Source organism: Benincasa hispida, chromosome 6 (assembly GCF_027475165.1).
Source record: "Benincasa hispida cultivar pf3 chromosome 6, pf3_genome.v1.1, whole genome shotgun sequence".
Taxonomy (NCBI): Eukaryota; Viridiplantae; Streptophyta; class Magnoliopsida; order Cucurbitales; family Cucurbitaceae; genus Benincasa; species Benincasa hispida.
Window position 1 is genome coordinate 19,611,947 of NC_143483.1, and position 16,834 is coordinate 19,628,780.

The 16,834-nt window shown below is 33.4% G+C and overlaps 1 protein-coding gene, 1 long non-coding RNA gene and 1 other non-coding gene across 3 annotated transcripts; 2 read left to right on the forward strand and 1 right to left on the reverse strand.

Moving 5' to 3' along the window:
- Window positions 1-692: 692 nt before the first annotated feature.
- Window positions 693-799, reverse strand: LOC120080689 (small nucleolar RNA R71). Its single transcript, XR_005482638.1, has one exon. It is a non-coding gene; the product is annotated as a small nucleolar RNA R71 (small nucleolar RNA).
- A 5,523-nt stretch (window positions 800-6,322) lies between these two features.
- LOC120080358 (uncharacterized) lies at window positions 6,323-7,287 on the forward strand. Its single transcript, XR_005482486.2, has 2 exons — window positions 6,323-6,744; window positions 6,984-7,287. It is a non-coding gene; the product is annotated as an uncharacterized LOC120080358 (long non-coding RNA).
- Window positions 7,288-9,516: 2,229 nt separating this feature from the next.
- Window positions 9,517-12,410, forward strand: LOC120079833 (putative inactive purple acid phosphatase 2). The gene is made up of 2 exons (XM_039034251.2): window positions 9,517-10,440; window positions 10,842-12,410. Exons 1-2 carry the CDS (start codon window positions 9,754-9,756, stop codon window positions 12,132-12,134), a joined length of 1,980 nt encoding a protein of 659 aa, XP_038890179.1. The 5' UTR covers window positions 9,517-9,753; the 3' UTR covers window positions 12,135-12,410.
- Window positions 12,411-16,834: the final 4,424 nt, after the last annotated feature.

Sequence of the window (16,834 nt, forward strand, 5' to 3'; positions counted from 1 at the left end):
ACTGAGAAAACTTGAGTGCTCAATGCAATTCCATCATCGCCTTTGCTCCATAATTTCACATCATAAAATAACACATCAAGTTTTTGTTACCGTTGCCGAGGACTTTGGCAAAATAGTGTTCTAACGGTAATTTTTCTAATATCTTTGTAGATTCTCAATCTCTGGCGAATTACGACCGGGAGATTGAGAGGATGTTCAGACGAAGGTTGAGAGACAACCACCAGCAATAAGACAAAACTCCAAGAATGGCAGAACAACCGACAGAAAAGGCCGCGAACGGGAACAACATAATGGCCAACCCCATCCTTCTGGCGAATGACCGTAATAGACCCATTCGGGACTATGCTTCGCCCAACCTTTATGATTTCTCTCCAGGAATCATGAGGCCAACGTTAGATGGATTGAGGTTTGAAATGAAGTCGGTAATGTTGCAGATGATCCAGGCTGCTGGGCAGTTTGGAGGAAGGCGTGGCGAAGACCCGCACGCCCACCCTCGGAACTTCATAGAAATCTGCAACACTTTTGTGTTCCCGAATATCTCTATCGAAGAAGTTTTACTAACTCTGTTTCCATTTTCTTTGTGTGATCAGGTAAGAAAATGGGCATATTCTCTCAAACCGAAAAAGATAACTTCATGGGAACAAGTGGTGGAAAAGTTTATGAAGAAGTATTTCCCACCAACTGAGAATGCTAGGAGAAGGAAATTAATAACAAATTTTGAACAAGAAGATGAAGAATCTCTCAGCAATGCTTGGGCGAGGTTTAAGCGACTGGTAAGAGACTGTCCACATAATAGCCTACCAGGCTGCCTGCAGATGGAGAGTTTTTACCAAGGACTGAATCCCTCTTCGCAGACCGCTGCCAATGTTGGACTTCCAAGGGTTGAAATTAGGCTTCACAGGACCAAAATAGGCTGAACCAATTGGAATATGCTTGAACTGACCCAAAACAGTCCAGCTGGACCATTTCTCTCGCGCACATAAAAAATTTGAAGGACAGCATTGCAATGCTATTGAAGGAGCGTCGCGACGCTGCTTGACAGAAGCAGCAACCTGCTGCATTTTCTGCTGCACCTTGCTCTAAAAACTTCAAATTACAGCATAGTTTCAACTCTAATGACTCTAAAAAATTTGTTGATCCTTCTTCACACATTAAAGCCAATAAACAAGGGGGCCAATTACAATAATTACAACTAAATTGAAGGTAAATTTTGATGCCAAAACTGAAATATATCTACTTCAGCCACCACAACATTCATCACATGAATCAGCACCCATAAAGCCAAAATTATTGCAAATTGAGTGCTTAAAATTGCTTTAATACCAATTAAAAGACTTCACAACAAGCATGCGGAAGCAATTTGGATCTTAAGTACTTTAACTACATTAATTTTGAAGATCATGCATGCATGTTTATATCAAGGAATTAGGGTTTGAGATACAAACCTTTGAAGAACTAAAAAATTTAGAAACCCTTTGCCAAATTCTGATCACAAAACTCGTTGTGGTCCACTATTAAAGTCTTCTCCGTTATTTTTCAGCCTTAGAACGGATTGTGGGATCCAATTTGTTAACAAATTTAAGGGAATTTTGAGAAACTTGATAGTTTTGGTGTGTCAAACTTGAGAGAACAATTCTCTCCAAATCGTAAATTTTGCATGAACCCTTTTCCATTAGATTTTTGTCCAATTTAAGGAGAAAATACATGCAACCTAATTGCATGATTTATTGACACCAAATTGACATATACAAAGTGAGAATTGAGGTGTTTAAATGAGTGGAACATGTGGGATTTTCCCACTTTCCAAATTTCCTTTCTTTTTAAATTATTTTTCATAAAATCAATTTAAAAACCATTTTATTTTTTTAATTTTTGAATTTCATAAATTCAAATTAAGCTTAATAAAATTAATTCAAATAATTAATTTTAAATAATTAATTAAACAATTAAATTAAGTAAATTAAATAAATACCAAATATTAAATTAATAAAACACCTATCCCGAACATAAATCCTCACTCATGTATACAATATTGTAAATTAAATAAATACCAAATATTAAATTAATAAAACACCTATCCCGAACATAAATCCCCACTCATGTATACAATATTTAAATTGAATTTAAATATTTACAACTCTCCAATTAGTTTAATTCCACAATTAAACTAATACGTTAATTATATCGCATATATAATTCCCTAAGCCGAATTTGAACGTTTTAAATTCTTACATCACACTGTCCTAATGTTAAGTCTGGTATGAGCTAGTATGGGGACCTAATGGACCTAAAGATCATGAGCTCCAATGATTTGAGATTAACCAGTTATACTCTTTAACCTAATCAACCAACATTGGTTAACTGCCGGGATACTCCACTAAAGTCCAGTAGCTGCACTCTCCTCACTGTAGATATATTTTCGCCTACTTGATTTAACCATGATTAGTAAGTCGATCCTTCATGCTTTTCGTAATTATAGTTGGTCAAAATTACTGTTTTACCCTTGTAATTACATCTTGCTCCTTAAGTCCCATTGATTCTCTAATGAAAAATTGGTTTGTGGTCCAACCACCAAACCAAGTCCCTCTTGGGCCAATGAGAGGGTGGGGCCTCTTGTTTAAGACCTGGAATCAGTACTTAACAACTTATCTACTATCCCTAGAATTGGGCAGGAATGAATTTCATCTTGCAGAACTATGTCTCCAACTATCTACTCAGTCTTACCCCTAAAATGGAAGACTTATTGAGTCGACAATGTTGAGTCACTCTCACACATGCAGATTACAGGTTAATCCCGAATAAACAGAATTTCATATTTAGCTAAGGATTAAGATCTATTTATCTAGGTTATCGAGTTAAAAAAGTCAGTCTTAATAATAAACGACGTTATAAAGTAAAAGTGACTATTTCGTGGTCCAGTCTTATACAAACTCATTGCATATAACACCTCCACTTGCATATCTCCACATTAACGATTCAGGATCACATCGTTTGTATCAAATACAAAGTGGGTTGCATCCCATAGTGTCCCCAGGATAAGGTACCAGTCTTATCCCTATACTATAGACCATTTTGGCTATTACTCGAACCTTATAAACTTTTATTTCTCCACATAAAATTCAAGTATTCATGCTATAGCTAGGGGTTCTTAGTTTATTGGATTTAGGGTTAAAAGGGTGTAATTTATATATTCAATATCATTTTATTAAATAACCTCAATAACAACTTTAGTTTTAAATAGAATATATTTAATGTTTACAAATCATAAGTTTCAGGACATACAACCGAATACATAGTTTCCCGATTTGGATACATCCTAGCAGTACCAAGATGAATTAAGAATTAAAGCATTGTTACTGGTGGCATAATATGAAAAGAGAATTAGTTGAGTTTGTCAGTAGATGTGTGGTGTGTTAGTAGGTAAAAGCCAGAGACAGAAGCCAACAGTGTTGTTATAGCCCTTAAGCATACAAGAATGAAGGTGGGAAAAACGTGTCTGTGGATGTCATTGTGGGTTTTCCCAGGGCAAGAAAATGTCATATATGATATGGGTTACAATAGACAGACTCATCATGTCAGCATATTTTATTCTTGGAAAGTCTAACTATTAGTGAATAAGCGAGCAAAAATATATATGAAAGAGGTGGTGAGACTACATGGGGTGTCGATCTCAATTGTGTCTGATAAAGACTCTCATTTCACATCCACTTTTTGGATGAGTCTCCAATTAGCATAAGGTACTCAGTTAGATTTTAGTACAACTTTTCACCCATAGGTTGATGGCCAAATAGAGCATTTGAACCAAACTTTAAAGGATATGTTACGCACTTATATTGGGGTTGATGCCCTAAAGTCTCGTGTCCTGTAGTTTGTAAATAGTTTTTACGAACGCTTGTGATGTATAATGTATGATATTTTACTTCACTTCTTGATTTTGCTTAGTTGAATGTTTTATTTGCTTTACCACAAATCAATAAACTTAAAATCTCTGGTTATCTGGATGTAACTTAAGCATGTATATGGTGACATACAAGTGGATCATGTCTTAAGTTATAAACAAAATGATCTGTAGTATATAGATATAGGAGGGAAATCTTATCCTGGTAACACTACGGATGCGGCCCGCTTTGTGGAATGGTCACAAGTGTTGTGACTTGTTACAGGTGGTTTGATCCTGATCATTCATGTAGGGGACATATGAGCGGAGATGTCCTATACAAAGAGTTTGTATAAGATCTGACTACGAAGTATTAACGTCTCGTTATATAACACCGTTCATGACAGAGACTTCACTTCATTAGAATGACCATAGGTAACATGACCTCAATCTTGAGTGAGTTGGGAACTTCTACCGTTGGGGGCGGTCCTTTGATTTGCATGGGTGCGAGTGGCCAGGTCGCTGACTCAAACCTATCACTTTAGAGATTCGTTTGATTTGGGAGCTGGAAACTCAACTACACAAGATGGAATTCACTCCTTCCCCTTCCCCCAAGTAGAGACAAGTAGATAGATAGCTCTCTTAAGGGCTGATTCCAGGGCTTGAACAATGTGGCACTACACACCTTCTCTTGGCTCGAGAGGTGTTCACACATAGTTGGACTATGTTGTATTGTTCATTAGAGGAATCAGTGATACTTAAGGAATGAGATGTAACTATAGGGGCAAAATTGTAAATTGGCCCAGCTATACTTACGAGCATTTATGAAGGGTCATCGTACTCATGATTGGTTATATCTGATGGACACAGAAATATATTTGTGGTAAGAAGAGTTCAGCTGTTGGTCTTTAGTGGCATGCCTGACAGTTAACGGATAGTGGATCTCGTGGCTAAAGAGTTTAGTCAGTTATTCACGTACTATTGAAGCTTCGAGTCACAGGTTCATAAGGTCCCCTTGGTAGCTTGGATAATGTTGAAAATCAGTTTTTGGGTCAGTTTGAAATGTTCAAATTGACAAGAGGGAGTTTGATTATATATGATATAATTGACTTAATGTATGACACACATTATTTTAGAGGAAATTGGATATAAATATGATTTATATCAAGTAGAGTTGAAATTACTATAGTAGATATATGATTGTATTCATTATTTAATTAATTAGGCAGTTATGAGATAATTGGCCGAGAATTTCTCTGGAATCGTGCGAAATGGAAAGATCGAATTCGGTTCTTGTAACTAAAGAATAAAATGAAAATTGTTTTCATTTTGTAAGAGTTTTGAAAATTCGCTCACAGTGTGAAAACTTTACGATCGCTTAGCGTTGAGAGCCTATGCGATAGTGCCTATAGTCCTAAACGATCGTACACCCGCACACTAAACGATCGCACACGATTTCTAAATGATCGCTTACCTTTTCTAAATGATCACTTAGTGCGCCGAGAAGACCTAAACAATCGCTTACTATTTGCTAGACAATCACTTAGTAAAACTTACACGATTGTGTATATTTTCCTAAATGATAAGCACCCGACTATACAATAGTCATCTACTATCTCCTACTTGCTTGTTCGTTCTACAGGATCGTCTTTTCCTCCTCCTTCTACCAATTCCATCAAAGTCCACCCTTTAGGTTCACTCTGAGAATACCGAGGGCTTCGAGTGGTGGTGTCGTCCCCGGTTGCTGTTGGTTCGTGTGCTACCGTTCGTGTAGACGACCGTGGTGCTATTAGGCGACTGTTTGCTGGACGATAAGGAGCGTAGAGGAGTTCGCTTCCACTGGACTGAGTTCGAGAAGAATGTCTTTAACTGGTACATTTACCTAGTATTTTGTATTTTAATTGTTAAAGCATGTCTATAATTAGTGTTACAATGCATATCTGTTTGTTAGAATATATGTGTGGTAATTCTGTCACAATGAAATCAGAAATATCTGCATCTGCTCATGGATACTCTTGTTTAAGAGTTCCTTCAACTTTACGCATTGGAGTTTGCAATGAGTTAGGACTCCCACTTGCATCTTACAGAGTTTTCTTATAATAATAATTATTAGGCTACTATTGCTATGGCGCTATTTGAAGCTCTATACGAAAAGAGTTGTAGGTCCTTTGAATATTAAGATGAGGTTGAGAATGAAAAATGTTGGAACCTGAGTTAGTGCAAACTACTAATGAGGCTATCCAGAAGATTAGAGCACAAATACAAACAACAAAGAATAGATAGAAAAGTTATCGCAATGGTTCGGCGCAAAGACTTGGAATTTGAGATGGGTGACAAGGTTTTTTTGAAAATAGTACCAATGATGGGTGTTCTGAGGTTTAAAAGGAAGGGGAGGCTAAGTCCACGTTTTATTGGACCACTGGAGATCTTTAATTGAATTATCTTGATGTGTGTGTGTATTTATGTATATATATGTATGTATGTATTGTATGTACATATGTATAATAAAAAGAGGGGAGCCATCGCTCAAGCCAAGCTGCACGCAGCCCTTGGAGTTTATCTTTTTCCTCCTTTCCCTAGCCCTCATGAAAAAAAAAATCTCTCTTTTTCTCACAACCATTTGCAGAAAGCTCCAGTGGTAGACACCGTCGTTGACCTGCAGATAGTCCGCATGTCGTCCACTAGTGGCGAGGTCGTGCCCAGCCGTTGGTTACTTCTGAACAGCCATCTACGTGCAGATCTCATCATTGTCTTTCGCAACTGATGCTCAGCATCGCCTTTCGTCTGTGCTGCTGTTCATTCCCCGAAGCCTCAATCGTAGATCCACCATCATCAATGCTTGAGACCACTAGATATTTACTTATTGGGTGAGGTTCCTTCGAAATCTCTACGATCTCAAGTACCAAGTTGAAAATGTTATTGTTGGTTTCTCCAAGATTGCTTATATATGTTTTACATGATTAAAGAGGATGCATGAGCATGATATTATTTTCATGAGATATGTTCTGTTTTCATGTTGTGGGAACTTCGATATATGTTGTGGTATGATATGTTTGTTATAATTTACCTATAATTATATACACCATCTGAGGTTGTGATCTTTCAGGATTACTAGAGGTTGTATTCTTTCAATTCAAAAAGTTAAAGAAATTGAAGGATATTTCGAAGGTTGTTCAAGCTCCCAAGGTGACGATAAAGGCAAGCTTGAAGGATTCTTCTTCGGATCCCCTTTTTTTTTTCTCTCTAAATCTTATACTTGAATTGATGTATGAAAATATGTTTGTGCAAGCTATGAGTGGCTAAACTTGCTTATTTTAGGGTATTAATGAAGTTGTTATGAATTTAGGTTGGTTCTTTTCATGGATATTGTTGAACTCTTTGCTTTTTAATGATATCGTATTTCATTCTCATTTATTGGCCATCGATAATTTGTTAGGTTCAATATTTAATTGAGAGGTTGAATGTTTTATCAAGTCTATATCATTAAATCATTATTAATCTTTCATGTCCATATTTAGATTTATAGTGAAGTTTTTTATGACAATTCTTAATGACTTGTTCCTAATTTCCTAAATACTTCTACTCTCATATGTTGTAGTTAATGGAACAAGGCATATTTAGTTATTTGATATACGTTGTTCCTAATTTTTAATGATATCGTATTTCATTCTCATGAGTATGCCTTGTTCATAGTTATTGAATTAAGCTGCATGAGAATAGGTTACTTTTTAGAGAAAGTAATCTTGAGTTAAGTTTCTAGATTTAGGTACAATGTTCAAGATTCCATAAATTTGATTAGAGTAAATCTAATGAAGTAATTAATGGATTCAATACCCTAATTTCCAAAACACTTTTATTGCTTTCTTTTATTACTTTACAAAACAATAAATTCAAACTCGATTTTGATTCCTTATAAATTCAAACTCGATTTTGATTCCTTACCTAAAATTGACGGGAGTATGGCAATCGAGTTTGAGCTATGGTGGTTGGAAGCACTAGAAATGGTAGAAGAAGTCGAGCTACAGTGGTCGGAGAAGAAGGCTTGGGGAAGGGGTGAATTGTGTGAAGATAGGAGAAAACACACGAAATAATTTAGATAGATTTTTATGTTGTTTTAGACTCAATTGACACCTACATTCAAGGTCTTGTGTCCCATCTAGAAATGGTAAAATAGATATTTATTAAAAAAAAAAGACAAACTAGGGAGATAAAAGATTTTACCCTCGTAATCTCTTCCTAAAAAAAAAAAAAAAAAGATTCTCGTAACATATTTTATATATTTATATTATATTTAATATAGATTTTTTTAACGTGATTTACTTATATGTCAACCGTGAAAGTTACAACACTTTATATAACCTTCAATTTTAACTATAGCAGATAATTTATTATTGCAAATAAATTAATTAAATAATCAATAAATAACTCATTAGCTTACAAGGCTTTTAAATTCCAACCGGGATAAGGTTTCCAGAGAATGAATTTCAAGTTTAATGCAATGGAAATAGGATTTTCAGTTGACATTGCCTTAAGGAAGAAGTTCAAGAGAGAGGTCTTTGTTTAAAATTGAGGGTAAAAGTGAATTTACACGGTTAAAAAAGTACTCAAAAAGATGTTGGTCGTATTGGGTTGAAAGACTTTTTAAACCCAACTCAATTGTTCGGATTTCTTCAACCAAAATAATCCTTATTAAAAAATGAACTCAACTCAACCATAAAATATTTAAGTTGGGTTGGTTCTGGTTAATCGGGTCGTTTATTTAAAATTTTATTCTAAAAAATGCAAAACGTAAATATGTAAAAATCTAATTTAATTATTTTCGTATATTGAATTAAGATTAATGACTTAATTTCAATTTATATAGTGAAAATTTTCTTTCTAAAATGCAAAGAAGTTATTGAAGAGTAAATTATTAAAAAAAATATTAGAATTCAAATAAATTAAAATCAATATAGGTATAAATAATTGTGTTATAAGTAATAAAAAATATATTTTTTGAAGTTAATAATAAATTCGAGTTGGTTTGAGTTGGGTTGGGTTATATTAGTTAACTCATGAACCAATTCAATCCATAAAATTTTCATTTATTTGAACACAACCCAATCCAAATGAGTTGATAATCCAACCCAAGACACACGGATTGGGTTGGGTTGATCGATTTTTTTTGAGTTTTTTTAACACTCCTAATATCAATGGGTCATTTATTTTCCAAACATAAATTGATATTTGCTTAAATATAAATTAATATTTTTATGAGTTATTTTCTAATATAAGAAAATGAACCAAAACAATTACAAATATAGCAAAATTTCAATATTTGTATCAATATCTATTAGTTACATTGATAAACACCAGTAGAAATCTATTATGTTTAGTAATATCTATCACATATAGAAAAAATGTCAAATTATTTACAGAAAAAAAAAATATTGATAGACACTGATTTCTATCAATGATAAACTTCCATTACTTTCTATCATAGATAGATACTAATAGACATCTATTAAAGAATATCAAAATTTTTAGTATTTTATGTAAATAATTTTTCTTATTTTTATAGTTTTTTTTAGAATACTCTTTTTTTAAAAAAAAAAAAAAAATTGTGTCCACAAATATCAATGGACATCAACATCCATGTTTATAATCATAATTCAACCTCTTAATAAAATCCATCCCAAAACGAAAACCCCTTTATTTGCATTAAAGAAAGAAAAATTGTGAAGAAAACAGATCAAAATGGCGGAAATTGATGAATGAAAGTGAAGTAAGAAACATTGAAGCATCCAGATGAAGAATATGCCCAGTTCCTCTGTTTCAGATTCCATCAATAAGAACTAAGAATTTCTTGTAAATCTCCTCCTCCATACCTGTTATCCATGAATAATCTCATCCCTCTCATCCTTCTCATCTCCTTCTTCCCCATTTCAATCCAATCCAAGGTCTCCATTTCTGTCTCCCCTTCCATTCTCTCCAAATCCGGTGATTCAGTTCAAATCCAATGGTCTGGAATTGAATCCCCTTCCAAGCTCGACTGGCTTGGAATTTACTCGCCCCCAAATTCTTCCCATAAGCATTTCATCGGCTACGTCTTCCTTTCTTCTTCTCCCTCATGGCAATCCGGCTCTGGATCTGTTTCCATCCCCTTAGTCAACCTCCGATCCAATTACTCCTTCAGGATTTTCCGGTGGACCGAATCGGAGATCGACCACAAGCATCATGACCACGACCACAACCCTCTTCCTGGCACTGCGCACCTCCTTGCCGCCTCGGGGGAGCTCCGATTCTCCCCTGGTGGCGGCCCGGAGCAGATCCATCTGGCGTTCACGGACTACGATGATGAAATGAGAGTGATGTTTGTGACGGAGGATGGATCGGAAAGGTACGTGAGATATGGGGAAAATAAGGAGAAGCTTGATCAGATTGTCGCGGCGCGTGTTGAGAGGTATGAGAGGGAGCACATGTGCGATTCCCCTGCTAATGATAGCATTGGTTGGAGAGATCCTGGTTTTATTCATGATGCTGTCATGAAGAAATTGCAGAAAGGAGCTAAGGTTTATTATCAGGTACCTTTTTTTTCTTTTGCCTAATTTTGGATTCTGGTGGAATTTTTTATGCTTTTGCCTTTGAGTTTTGATCATTGGCCTTGGTAGTTCAGCAGTTAATCAAATTGGTTTGAGGATAGTTGTTTGGTGAGGATTTCTGCAGCTTGTTTTAAATGTTGATTCATTTTCGTACACTGCTCTGGTATAGCCATGAGAAATCATGGAAGACATTAGTACTATATGATGGTTCTATTCTACTTCATGAATTGCTATTGGTTGACTAATCAAGAGTTGAAATGTTAAAGGCCTAATCTCATTTTTGGATGCATTCAAATAAGAAATAAGATTGATGGTGCTTCTTTCTTGTTTTGAGTTGACTGATGGGGGTTGAACTGTAATGGAATGCTGTTTCCATTTACCAGGTTGGTAGTGATTCTAAAGGTTGGAGTCGTATTCTAAACTTCGTGTCGCGTAATGAGGACTCGGATGAAACGATTGCTTTCCTTTTTGGTGATATGGGAGCTGCAACACCATACACAACCTTTGTCCGAACACAGGAGGAAAGCATATCTACGGTTAGGTGGATACTTCGTGACATTGAAGCGCTTGGTGACAAACCTGCATTTATCTCTCACATTGGGGATATCAGCTACGCAAGGGGTCATGCGTGGTTGTGGGACGTTTTCTTCCATCAGATTGAACCTGTGGCATCTAAGGTTGCATACCATGTATGTATTGGCAATCATGAATATGACTGGCCTCTTCAGCCATGGAAACCCGAGTGGGCAAATGGGATATACGGGAAAGACGGGGGAGGGGAATGTGGGGTGCCATATAGTATGAAGTTCAACATGCCAGGAAACTCTTCAGAACCTACTGAAAGCCACAGTTTGCCTACTCGAAACCTTTTCTACTCTTTTAACATGGGATCGGTGCATTTTGTGTATATATCAACAGAAACCAATTTCCTTCAAGGAAGTAGCCAATATGAATTCATTAAGCGGGATTTGGAGTCCGTTGATCGGAAGAAGACGCCATTCGTAGTAGTGCAAGGGCATAGACCAATGTATACAACAAGCAACGAACTTAGAGATACCCCATTGAGGGAGAAAATGCTGCACCATTTGGAACCATTGTTTGTGAAAAATAATGTGACATTGGCATTATGGGGTCACGTCCATAGGTATGAGAGGTTTTGCCCACTTAATAACTACACTTGTGGAAGTATGGGTGTGGATGGGGAAGACTGGGAGGCATTACCTGTCCATCTTGTCATCGGAATGGCTGGACAAGATTGGCAACCAATCTGGGAGCCAAGACCAAACCACCCAGATGACCCGGTCTTCCCACAACCGAAACGGTCGATGTACCGTGGAGGCGAATTTGGGTACACCAGATTGGTTGCTACAAAAGAGAAGCTTACAATCTCTTATGTTGGAAATCATGATGGAGAGGTACACGATTCTGTCGAGATCTTGGCGTCTGGACAAGTTCTGAATGGTGGAGTTGGTTCAAAATTCATCAACAGTAGTATTACAAACTCGACGTCTAGGAATGAGATGCTAGAATCTTCATTCTCCTGGTTTGTGATGGGAGCAAGTCTTTTGGTTCTTGGAGCCTTCATTGGATACATTATTGGATTTGTTTCACATGCAAGGAAGAATTCAATATCAAGAAATAACTGGACTCCTGTGAAGACTGAAGAATTGCAATGAAATAAAATTGGAAGGTAAGTTACAGTGTATAATCTTTGTATAGTTGCCTCCATGTTTAAATCACGACATCAATACAAATACAGAAAGAGCGGAAGCCTTTGTAAATAGATAGTGTTGCTGATCAAAAGCATTGTGAAGTATGTATTTTGTCGAATTTTGGTTTTTGTACCTTTTGAATTACCAGAATATTTTGATGGGATGTGATGGAACCGATTAGTCATGATGTCGATAACCACGAAAATGTTTTGAAGTCGGGAATGTTAACTAATTAAGGCATATTCCTTTGTGAGACATTGTAGGTTGACCAAGATCCGTTTCATAACCATCTAGGTCCTATTTGGTAATCATTACGGCATCGTTTGGTAACCATTTTGTTTTTGAAATTAAGTCTATTTCATTTACATTTCTTACAATGATTTACATCTTTTTTAAATACAATGGTTGAATTATTAAAAAAATTTCAAAAATAAAAGCAATTTTTTAAAAGTTACTTTTTTTAGTTCTTAAAATTTGGTTTAGTTTTTTAAACTATTGGTGAAAAGTAGATAAGAAAGAAAGAAATTTGGAGATAGAAGTAGTGTCTATAAGCTTAACTTAAAAAAAGAAAAAAAAGGTTATCAAATGAGGTCTTCCTTATTTGTTTTTGTTTTTTAATTTGATTTTTTAAACTATTGATAAAAATTAGATAACAAATTATAAAATTTGAAGTTGGAAGTAGCGTTTACAGACTTAATTTTCAAAAACAAAAAACAAGTTTTAAGACATGTTGAACAAAATATGATATACAATTTGGGCATGTTTAGAATGACTAAAAGAAAAATTGTTTTTCAAAAAATTTATTTTTATTCAAACTCTTTTGATAAAAACTATTTAAAATACACGTTGAAAATGTTTCAAAAGCTAATTTGAATGGTTGTCAAATACTTTAATTTTTTTTTTCAAAATGACTTATTTTTAAAAGTAAATACTTGAAAATTTAAACCGAACACACCGTTTATCCTAAACAAAAGTTAAGGCTCCGTTTGATAATAATTTTTTTTAATGTTTTTAAAATTAAATCTATGGATACTACTTTTACTTTCAAATTTCTTTCTTTGCTATATACTTCCCATCCATGGTTTTTTTAAAATCCAAGCTAAATTTTGAGAACTAAAAAAAAAAATCTTTTAAAAGGTTGTTTTTGTTTTTGGAATTTGACTAAGAATTCAAGCATTATATTTAATAAAGATGTAAATCATTATAAGAAATATAGATAAAATAGACTTCATTTTCAAGAACATAAAGAAAAAAATCAGATGGTTACCAAATGGGACCTAAATGACGTGTTCTTGATTTGAATTTAAACTTCAATCTCATAGATCCATAGAAAAAGCTCAACAAACCTCAAAATCAACGTTTGGGCCTTCAATAGTTTATCAAATACAAATCCTAATGCCAAAATATACAAATTAGTGTCAAACTTACGAGCAATTTATAAAGAGTCAACACATTGTTGATTGGTTATATCCCGTAGATACAAAAATATATTTACAGTGCAAAGAATGCAACTACGACTTTTAGTGGATTGAACGATAGTTAATGAATGTTGATTAATTTGATGAGTCAAAACCTCTTCTAGAAGCCCTCTGCAAAAATAACATGGCCAAGTGCCCAACACATTAGGATGAATTCATGAATAGTAGATGGAAGTGAAGCGTCTATCCTTGAGGTAATATAAGCTTTTTCTTCTTGTGTTTGCCCAGTAACATGAAGAGGTACTCTTGGCTAACATTGTTGGCTCCCTTTTGATCTTAACTCTAGTATTTATACTTAACATTACACTTGGAACTGTTTAGATAATTCCCAATTAACATGCATAGCAATGTAAAACACAAAAATACAAGTACAAAGTATGAGTACATCCCTACGAGATAAAACTTGGAATTTATAAGAAGGGGTTTGAAACTGATTCTAATACTCTCCTTAAAAGGAAGAAATCTATTGATAGTAAACCTGATTTGCTTATCTTAGAAACTTGCTTAGTGAAGAGTTTGTTGATGTGTTTCCTGAAGATTTGTCAAGACTACCACCTAACAATGAAATGCAGTTTACGATTGATTTGATTCCAAGAACAAAACGCTTATTTCTCAAGCACCCTACAAAATGGCACATGTTGAGTTGAAAGAGTTGAAGATTCATTTGGTTGATGCTTTTGAAGCTTCATTTGGACATTGGATGGAAAAAAAAAAAACAATTGTTTTGAACTTTTGTGATTCAATATGCTTTGTTAAGAAGAAAATATATTGCGAACTTATTGTAGAAATTGCTTATTGATTATTTTTGCATGAATGAGCTCTATTTTCAAAATCCTTCAGGACAAGGCGTTTTGTCATAAGTTAAATAAAATTAGAAATTAAAATCTATAATAAAGAATTGCATGTTAACATAGGTTACAAATTATTTTTTAAATAGTTTAAGATTCACTGCACATGACATTTTTTGTCCATCAACTATATGGAAAAACCATCCAATCATTTTGTTGATACTCTTTTAATGTCAAAGCTCTATTACTCAAATCCACTCTATACCAATACATAGAAGAAGATCTCACTAACAAATCTCCTCTACTTTTACAATACAATCCCATTCACAAGAAGAGTCCAATCCCCATCCATGCAAGAGGTCGAACCTCTGTAGAACTTCTTAGAGAAAATGACAACATCAATCTCTCCCTTTTGGCCCTTGACTTTCACCAGGGAACTTTGACTTTGAAAACAATATAAAAAGTTCCTAAAAAGTGTCTAAATGACACTTTAACTATGAAAACCACATAGAAGACTCTGAAAAAGTGTTTAACTGATACTCTCACTTTCCGAACAAACGAAAAAGTGATAAACCTCACATTGGCACCTAATAAGTTCCATAAAAGTGCTAGAGTATACTTTGACAAAACCATGTAAAATTTATTAATCAGGCAAGATGTATAATTAGGCGAGATGTACTGAGAAGGCCGAAATTAATTGATAAGTTAGAAAATTTTGATTTTTTTAACTAAATCTCAGTGGTCGATCTCGCTTGAGATAGGCTAAGAAAACTATTTTTATGAGTTTTCAAAAAGCGTGTTAGTTTTGTAAGGTGAAAACCTAAACATGTTATTTCTGACCATTTTCTGAAATTAAAAGTTTTAATACATGTTGAACAAAATATGATACATTTTATCATAAACAAAATTTAAATTATCTGCTCTTTATTTAGATTAAAATTTCAACGTCTTTAACAAATTTTAAGTATTTATTATTATTTTTTTTTAAAAAAAACATAATTTAACTTTCAATGAAAAATATATATAAATTTTAAACAAGCATAAACATTCAAAAATTAAAGTAAAATAAAAGAGTTGGCAAGTACTGTATATACGTAGTACGTACATATATATAGAGAGTGAGGGAAAATTCACGTGTGTATTTATAATTTTCTTAAAGTAAATTTAGAAAAAATATAAATTTATACCCCTCTTAGAAGTTGTATCAAATTTAAACTCTTAATTAATAATTATATCAATTTTGATATTGAATGTATTAATTTACACTCCTTTAGACTTAGGTTGAAACTTATGGTGTAAAAAATATAATTGTTATAATTAAACTTCTGGTTATAAATGAATCAATTTAAATTCTTTAATAAAATTTATATACGAAAAATTTTCATGCATCAATTTTAATCATTAATTTTATTAATCCAATATTTAAAGAAATTTACATGTAAAAATTGAATACGAGTGTAAATGGTCAAAATTGATTCGCTCAGAACTATTTAGAAATTTAACTGACACTTGATTAAAATAAATTATACCTATCACATGATATTTTTGAAACTAATTTTGAATGAATATAAATTGGTGCACTTATACAAGTTCAAAATTTAATTTGATATAATAGTTAATTTAAGGTTTAAATTGATACGATCCATTAAAGTTTTGAAATTAAATATTGTTTTACAGAATTGAAAAATTAGTGTTGCTTAATACAACAGAAAAGTGTTGATATCACAAAAAGAGAATAGAAGTCAAATTTGTATCGAAAGTGAGTGGAAATGTGTGATTTAATATATGTTTCAGAGTGATTTTGTAAAATCACTTCTATAATTTTTAAATCTCTCATAGATTTTTTAGTAAACAGTGCATTTAAAGCATAAAATTGAATATTAAAATGATTTTTCATGATTACATACATGTTTTCTTAGTGATTTTAAACCTAACAAAAGTAATTTTAAGAATTTCAAAATCACTCCCAAATATGCCGTCAGATTTTCTATACTGTTTTTACTTAAAATATAGGCAACAATTTATTGATCTTTTTAGATAAATAAACAAATAAATAAATATATGAAAAATTAATTTAAATGACAAGACTGCTAAAAAATATTTACAAATAATAGCAAAATATCATAATCTATTTGTAATAGATCATGATAGATAGCGATTGACTACTATTTTATCGTAATCTATCACGGATAGATTGTGATATTTTACTATTATTTGTAAATATTTTGACTCATTTTTCTATTTTTGAAAACAACCTTAAATAAATATATATTTAAATCATTTTTTATTTATTATTATATACTTACTTGTACTTTAAAATAATAATAAATAAAAATAAAAATAAATTTGTAAGATTCTAAAAAAACCATACAAACATATAGAACAGATACCAGTAAGG